The 8987-nt window shown below is 43.5% G+C and overlaps 1 protein-coding gene across 1 annotated transcript in view; it reads right to left on the reverse strand.

The window, feature by feature from the left end:
- Nucleotides 1–6783: 6783 nt before the first annotated feature.
- LOC106726634 overlaps nucleotides 6784–8987 on the reverse strand; it is a 30450-nt gene continuing 28246 nt past the window's right edge. The window contains exons 5-6 of the mRNA XM_014542282.1: nucleotides 8759–8808; nucleotides 6784–7041 (exon numbers count right to left, since the gene is read on the reverse strand). Of these exons, the coding sequence (XP_014397768.1) occupies nucleotides 6784–7041; nucleotides 8759–8808 (308 nt within the window). The remainder of the gene's footprint in view (nucleotides 7042–8758; nucleotides 8809–8987) is intronic.

The following is an 8987-nucleotide window of genomic DNA, read 5'->3' on the forward strand; positions in this document are numbered from 1 at the left end:
CTGTTTGCCAAATGCCTTTTATATGCAAGGAATTTATTAGAGAGACAAAAGGAAATGTCAGTAATTGTGACTAATATAAGTCATTATGCACAGCTGGTTTGACAGATTTCCAGAGGGAAAAGTTTTAGGAAATCGCCATATGGCTTTGGTTTGTGCTCATTTACTTAAGCCAGGTTGACTGAATTTGTTCTATGCAAACACTGGAGATAAATGGCGATGGATCAGTTTAAGATTAGTATAAACTCTGGGCACATTTCACAGGCTCACGGACCGACTGCTCATAGTGTTGACCGTAAAAAATGCATCCGCAAACTACATGAGAGGAAAACTGTGGTGCAAAGATTAGCTCTTGAAATTTTTTGGCTACTGTTAACTCATTCAATTAGCAATTGGCTCTGATTTCTAAGAAATGCAAGTATCTCATTCTGTTCTTTTTTATTATTATTATTCATTTGTTTTTATTGCACGACATACGCACAACAGTCTCCGACGCCACTGCCCTGCTGCTGTGTTTGGAGGCTCCAGGAGGTAACAGCACAGTCAGCGATCCTGAGTGACTCAGGATGCCTTCCCAACAGGGTCCACAGAAAGCATCGGCTTCAAACTGGACATGCACGCTCTGACCTGACAAGGGTGGGTGCTCAGGCCTGTCTGGATCCTGCACTCCTCACGTGTGCACGCAGCATGTCTGTGCGGGCTGTGGCGTGTTCTTGCACAGCTGTGCACCTGCAGTGCTGAGTGTGGAAGTAGCCCTAGTGCTTTGGATATAAATAAGGCCTTTACGTGAATGGCTGGTGCTGCGCTGGCTGCTATGACAAAGTACCACAGTCTGCATGGCTTACAAACTACAGAAGTGCATTTCTCACAGTTCTGGAGGCTGGAAGTCTAAGATCAAGGTGCTAGCAGATTTAGTGTCTGATGAGGGCTTCCTGGTTCATAGATGGCGTCTTCTCACTATGTCCTCACTTGATGAGGAGCAAGGGAGCTCTCCAGGGTCTCTTTTATAAGGGCACTAATCCCATTCATGTGGGCTCCTCCTTTATGGCCTAAGCATTTCCCAGAGGCTCCCACCTCCTAACACCATCACACTGGGGATTAAATGTCAACATACGAATTTTGGGGGACACAGTCAATCTATACCAATGTCACTAAGAATATATCTTAGAATTTGGTTTAATTTCACATTTAAAAAATGCCATTTGGTGACAATTTTACTCCTAGTACTCAAATATCCTATAGTTTGTATCTTCACTCTCAACACAAGACAGAATGTTGTTGCCCACACGATGGAGGTGTCAGGCTGCCCTGCCATTTGCTCCTCCATTGGTCAGTATGAACTACATGGCAGGTAGCAGAGGACATCTCTCATTTGCTGGTTGTTCCGTAGGGTGGTGAGCAGGCTCAGCTCTGTGTTCAGGGAAGCCTGTGGGCAGCCACATATTGTTAGCTGTGTGAGAGGTGCTCTGACCCATGGTTGACCAAGCATATCTCTACATGAAAGTGCCATGATATGGGAAGCTCTTACCATTCCATGTGAGATAGTAACACATTCACTTTTAGTAAGGATTCTCATATTAGTTAGCTGTCACGTTGGAATACAAAATGCAGCCCATTGGGGATTGGTCACAAATAGAATTACTACCATAGAACTGGAGGTGTGAGTAACGATGAGGCATTTTCCTCACAGCTTCTCTTTTTGGAAACCTCTCTGCTTAAATTGTATAATCCCTCACCTTTGAATCAAGCATCTTTCAAATAAGCTTGACATTAGCACTCTCACTTCTTGCAGACGTGGTTAGAGAAGTCTTCTCTTTTGAACAAACCCTGAGTAATAAGAGAAAAGCTAAACACGTGAAAATACAGTGAAATACTAGCCAATGCCAAGAAAAAGATCCAGAGGAGGGAGTCAGCTTGATGTCCTCTCTCCATATTAAAGTACAAGAGAAGACAGGGTAGAGCGGAGGTGTGAGCCAGGTCCCGCAGGGTGCATGGGCCAAAGAAAGGAATTGGGATTTTATTCTTAGCATATGTTAACCATGAAAGAACTTAACATCTGCTTAGAATCATCTGGTTCAGAATGCTGACAGCTGTGTAAATAATGTGGCCAAACGGAGAAACTGGCATAGATATTGTCGGTACTTTATATGTACTACATAATAATATGTTGGAGGAATGTATTTAAAATAAATTTTAAATGAGGGGCCAACAAGTTTTGCTAACATGAGATAAGGATGTGGAGAATGAGAAAGAGAAAAACTGGATTAACACTAGGTTTGAGGCTGAGGACCTGGGTGATTATCATTTTCACTCTTTGGATAGACGAGAAATGAGCACGCTCACAGATGGCGTAGGGGAGGGGCCGGGAGAATCAAGAATTCTGTTTAAATTAGGATCTTTAATATCCTAGGGCAGTGATGGCGAACCTTTTGAGCTTGGCATGTCAGCATTTTGAAAAACCCTAACTTAACTCTAGTGCCATGTCACATATAGAAAATTTTTTTATATTTGCAACCATAGTAAAACATTAACTCTGGTGCCGTGTCACATATAGAAATTTTTTGATATTTGCAACCATAGTAAAACAAAGACTTATATTTTTGATATTTATTTTATATATTTAAATGCAATTTAACAAAGAAAAATCAACCAAAAAAATGAGTTCGCGTGTCACCTCTGACACGCGTGTCATAGGTTCGCCATCACTGTAACCTAGGCGGTCATTTAACAACCAAAGGAGATTTTGAGTTGGCAGAAATAAGTAATAATGCTTGTCTGGAGAATGCAGATTTGTTCCAGTGCAGTTGGTATATTAGAGAATAATTGGGGTATAACAGGAATAACCAGATTTTAGGTTTTCTTCTGTACAATTTTGTCCACGAAGAGCAACATGTGAACACAGAAAACCATACCCAGCTGAACCCAACCACCCAGAAGGCACACAGCTCAGACTGCAGTGCCAGCAGCATGAGCTCACCCCCTACCTGGTGTCACCACTTCCATCTGAGAGGAAATGAGCCCCTGCCACCATCGCACCACAATGCAGGGGCTGCAACCCCTCGGGACACCCACTTCCAAAAACAGATGGTAGGTCGTTTTCAAAATAAAGCTCCTTATTTATGGCAGTAGTTATGTCTTCTCAACCAGTTATCCTGTGTAAAACTGCTAACATTTTATTAGTTTTCTAACTTTTTTATACATCACTGAGTATTGGGCTTCACCCCATTCCCTCATCTACCTGGCGGTTTGACTGCCTGACTTCCCACAGTGTGGTGATTTTTAGAACACATATGCTGTGTGAGAGCAGAGTTGATGGGGTGAGTGACTAGAGTTGAAGTGAAAGGCAGAGCTGGAGGCAGAACTGTGGGAGTGTTAGAGAATGGGTTAGAGCAAGGGATGTGGTCTCATAACTTCCTCACATACAATCTCAGGTTTATATTTCTCCTGTGCCAGTCCCTCCACTTGGAGCATCTTGAAGGCACAAACTCATCTTCATACCCCAATTTCCAGCAAAGAGTTGCTTGATAATTTTCAAACCCAGCTGACACCAGAACAATATATGCCAGTCTTCTAAATCTTAGTCACTAAGATTTGCCTGCAAGTTTGAGAAACCTCAGCTGAGTTATGTGCAGACATTAAGCTCATTAAAAAAATATATTTAAAAAATATATATTTTTACTGATTTCAGAGAGGGAGGGAGAGAAAGAGAGAGATAGAAACATCAATCATGAGAGAGAATCATTGATCAGCTGCCTCCTGCACACCTCACACTGGGGATAGAGCCCACAACCCAGGCATATGCCCTGACCTGGAATCCGAAATCGAATCACCTCCTGGTTCATAGGTCAACACTCAACCACTGAGCCACACCAGGTGGGCAAGCTCATTTTATTCTTAAAACATGGGTACAAATGCTGACTCTCCTCTCTCTTTCTCCAGCTCTCTCATTCTGTCTCATTTTGGAGGATTAGTGAATGCCTATCCTGTGAGGTTCTCCAGAACCTTTCCCACCTCCCCCTTCAACCCAGCAGGTGTGGTCCACTCACACCCCTCAGGGGCTGTAGCAATGGCTTAAGTTGAAGCTATTTCCCATGGCATCTACATGACCTACAGGAAACATGCTATGAACTAGTGTTTGTGTCCCCTGAAAACTCCCATGTTGAATCCTAGCCCCCAAGGTGATGGGTCGGAGTCGGGCATTTGGGAAGTAATGTAGTTATGAGAGTGGAGCCTTCATGATGGGATCAGTGTCCTTATAAGAGACCAAAGAGAGCCCCTCACCTCTCCCACCGTAAAGGCCACAGTGAGAAGATGCCTTCTAAAACCACAAAGAGGGACCTTAGCAGATACTGAATCTGCTGCCACCTTGTTCTTGGACTTCCAGTCCCCGGGGCTATAAGCAATGAATGTCTGTTTTTCTTAAGTTGTTCAGTCTGTAGTATTCTATTCTGACAGCCTGACTAGAATAAGACAAAATGTACTTATCTCTTCTACTTGAGTAGTCAGAATTCTGGCCCCATGCGCGTATTACTGACTTTGCCCCCAAGGCCCAAGAGTGCTAGCCTTTATGGCAGTTTGGGAGCTCTGCCCATTTAGAGGGTGGGATGGTTTGGGCAGGAGAAGTGAGGCAGAACAGACTGTGACTGCTTCAAAATTACATTCCCTCTCTAGTCATCTGGATATAAAAGGGGGGAGGGTGAGGGATTCACCCAGTTGGTTTTATTAAACTTCTCTCTTTTAGAAACCCAATAAAATGGCTGGCACACCAGTGAGAAATTTCATATCCTCAAAGATTTGGCTTTAGGGCTTTTGTTCTGGCTGTGGGCCAGAATCAGCAACAGCCACCTTACATCTTCTCGTCAAGCCAGTGAGCTGGGGAGCGAATGGGAAGGGTGTGTACAAGCCTCTCCTGGTAATCCTTAAAGACCCCCACCTACTTCCCTCCTAAGAAACTACCTTGTTCCCTTCATGGTCTCTTCTGCGTGGTTTCATAAAATATGCTGCTTTCTCTGAGTCATAAAATGGGCAAATGCCAACACAGAAATGCCACTGTTTTCTGCCTCATAATCCATTTTTAAGAGTGTGTAACATTGCTACCTTCAGTACCCTTAACACACTGGCCGACAGCACTTTATGGCTGGCAGTCAGGGAGACCCACCTGCCTCCGAACGCTTTAACAAATGGGCCTATTTGGCAGCCTTCCTGCTTTGGTACCTAAATTTCCATCCATTCACTTGAGGAAGGTTATTGTATTTCACATGCTGTTAAAAACCCAGAGTGTCAAAGTCATGCTTTATAGCATCACCCCAGGCAAATGTATCACTGTCAGAAGGCTTACTCCAATAAAACCTCTTTATGGGTGATAGATTTTATTTGTGAGTTTATGGCAAATATCTGAAACATCAGGTATTCATGTTGTAATCACCTTTTATGAGCCTTGGTTTTCTCCTCTGCTTGGAAAGCACATGCACACCTATGCCCAGGATTTAAAGGGCTGAGACTTGGACCAGAGTGCCCTGGGTAGCCTTGGGCATGTTGCTCAGTTTCTCTGGATTTCGTATTGTAAGCCACCCTTACACAGATGTGATGACCATTACTTAGGCATTAATTCTAATGTGCTCTGAAGATGTGAAAGTGCTCTGTGTGGCCATCATTTCAGAGCTTTATGAGTCTGGGTTCATTTTATTGGTTTTCACGGATTGCTTTATTTTTTTTTGTATTAAGACATTAACATTAGCCCCAAAAATGAGAACGTCTCTATTGCATCTTCCAGTTTCGAAGAGTAATGTTTCAGGTTGGCAGTGAAAACGGATGTGAAAGTGCGCCAGCATCTGCATTAGTGAGATTTGCTGCGCTTCTTTGTTCTCTAATACAGGGTGAGAACTCTACCCTGTACAGACAGGCTTGAAATATATTCCAGAAAAGTTTGTCCTAAGAAGTGCTGACTGATACGTATGATTGATGGCCATTAGGCTGGAGGGCCATTGGGCTGTTGAGGAATAGGCTCATTTCCGTGGGGACGCAGTGGAGGACCTTCTAGCCAACTGAGGAAGGGGTGTCCATGCTGTGTACTATCATTCAGTGCTGGGAAGAGGTTGGGCGTCAGAAAACAAACAGTTCAGTGAGCCATGGCTTTCCTTCCCTTTCTCTCTGGAAGTGCAGGTCAAGGCCAATGGACAGCCCACCAGACAGTCAGAAATGCGACTAGTCTCCCAAGGGAACACTAATAAGATGGGGACAGTAGGACAGTAGGTTCCCTCTGTGCACACACAGCATGGGGAGGGCTAGTGTGCAAGACAGAAATATTTCCGGAAAATGTCGAAGTGGTTCTGGAATCTGCTTCTACCCAGGCACCTGTTATATAACCTCAAGTAAATTTATAATTTTCACACTGACCATGTCCCCACCAGCTGAATTAAAAAAGTAGTCTCTTCTGACTGCCACATGAAAAAAAGAATGCACCAGCATTTCAAATTACCTGTTATTAAGTAGAGGCAGGTAGAAAGTTAATTTTGTAAAAGTTGAACCATCTAATGTAGTAAGTGGTAATTAAAAGGCATAGACATTGCCTGAAGGTAGGTTAATCATTAAATTAGATTTAGATGTGGCTCAAAATATGATATCCCAGGAAAAGAACATCACACTCTCATTCACTTTAATGACCTCTTCACTCAGCACAACCACTTTAGCAGCTAACAAGCTTTCTGATTCCATTCCAGAAAAAGCCTGCTTCCACCTACCCAATTATCCTCTCCATTCTGACCCATTCATTTCTGAATTTGATAATTAAGGTATATCTTTAAGTAGCCCAAACATGACAACCAAGACGAGTAATGATGACAAGTAACTGCTCTTCCATCGTGCACCTTCAAAGGTAAACCTCATTTGGTTGAACTCATTCCAACAGTAAAACTCAAATGAATTTTCAGCATTTAATCTGGAACCTGCAGCCACTATCATCATTGCTGAAGTTAACAGTGCTTCATATTCAGATGTGAGGTAATAAAGGTATCTGGTGATGGGCTCAGGATAGGGATAACATATCTACAAAAATGAAAATTTATCTCAGCTATATAATTCCCTTAACATGTTGACCATGCATTAGGAATTAAATAACACTTTTAAAGGCCTAAAACATGTTCATTGTATTTTGCCTCTACCTTTTTTCTTGCTGATGTTATAACAATTAAGCAATCATGCTTATTTTGTAAGTTTTTACTCTATATATGAATTCCACTCAGTGAAATGGACATGTTGACACTATCAACCAATTAATTTCTTAAGACCTATTATTTGTCTTCAACATGTTAAATAAATGTATTTAAGCCATGATTGTAGCTTACCAGAAGTTCTACAATATATTTTAGGAAATGGAAGTCATCCCATCCGCCTATATAATAAAGAGGTAATATGCAAATTAACCCTCACACCCTCTGAAGATGGCTGCCTATGACCAGGCCGGCAGGGGGATTGGTGAGGAATGACCAAATGACTAAACAGCAGGCTGCATGGAGCGACCAGGCCAGCAAGGGGGTTAGTGAGTAATGACCAAATGACTAAACCAGCAGGCTGCATGGGGTGACCACGCTGGCAGGAGGGCAGTGAGGGGTGACCAGGCTGGCAGCGGGGGGGGGGCATTTGGCAATGATTAGGCTGGCAGGGGGGGCCATGAGAGGCGATTGGGCCAGCAGAGGATGGCAGTAAGGGGTGACCAGGCTGGCAGGGAGGGGGCAGTTGGGGACGAGCTGGCTGGCAGGGGAGGCAGTTGGGAAAACCAGGTTGGCAGGGGGGGCAGTAAGAGTTGACCAGGCTGGTGGGGGGACAGTTAGGGGTGACCAGGCTGGCAGGGAAGGGACAGTTGGGGGCAACCTGGCCAGCAGCAGGAGGCCATTAGGGGTGATCAGGCCAGCATGCAGAGGCAATGAGGGGCAATCAGGCTGGTGGGGGGGCGGGGGCAGTTAGAGGAAACCAGGCAGGCAGGCAGGCAGTGGTCCAGGATTGTCAGAGGGATGTACGACTGCTGGATTAGGCCTAAGGGATCGGGCCTAAACCAGCCCTCGGACATTCCCCGAGGGATTGGAGAGGGTGCAGGCTGGGCTTAGGGGACCCCCTCCCAGGGGTAGAATACATTGAATGGATTTGACAAATGAATAAATGTTCTAAAAACTAGAACATAGAACTTGAATTTTCATTAATAGGATGATAGTGCTATTTCAAAGAATCAAAGAAAGCAAGTATATGCTCTTTCCCAGACATATCAAAAGGGACCTTTGCATACCTATTCTGAGCATATCTGAAATGATCAGAGTGAATAAAAGCAGTCACATGAGTTAAGATACTAGAAACACTTACAGCCTGTAGCCAGGCACACAAAGAGAGTTAGGAAAGTGCATGGTCAGAACATTCACAACCTGCCATCAAGGTATTAATTTGTCAAGCCAGTATGGATGTCTACCCTACATATGACACTATTGATTAATAATAAGTGGATACCAATATGTATACTGGCAACTGAGGTATACAAATAAAACAAAGCATTGATTGTGTTATCCAGACCACTGTCAAGTGGAAATAAATGTAATAAAATCCAAAGCATGATAAGTAAGGAATGAATGAGCTAAAGCAAACCCACCACAGATAACCACAGGAGCTCTCGAGAGATGCTCTAAAGTCCTCAGGATCCTCAGTAAGAGGCAAGGACTACCTAGGTCCTTGACAGTTTTCCAATGAAATAAAGGTACTTCCAGCTCAAATGAATCACCCTTAAGTAGAAGTGTTCCACTCCTGAGTAGATCTCTTGATAGTTTCTTACTGCAAAATTAAAATGTAACCTCTTAGCTATATAACAGCCTCCAATTTGACTCCAAGCTTCTTTTCCACCCATTTGCTCTTCTACATCCTGTCTCATTCACAGTATATTTCAGAGGCGTAAGTATAATGGTTGACTTTTCACAAATATGCCCTGTATCTTCAGCCTTTGTGCCTTTAAA

The sequence above is a fragment of the Myotis brandtii genome, unplaced genomic scaffold (assembly GCF_000412655.1).
Source record: "Myotis brandtii unplaced genomic scaffold, ASM41265v1 scaffold297, whole genome shotgun sequence".
NCBI classification, from domain to species: Eukaryota; Metazoa; Chordata; class Mammalia; order Chiroptera; family Vespertilionidae; genus Myotis; species Myotis brandtii.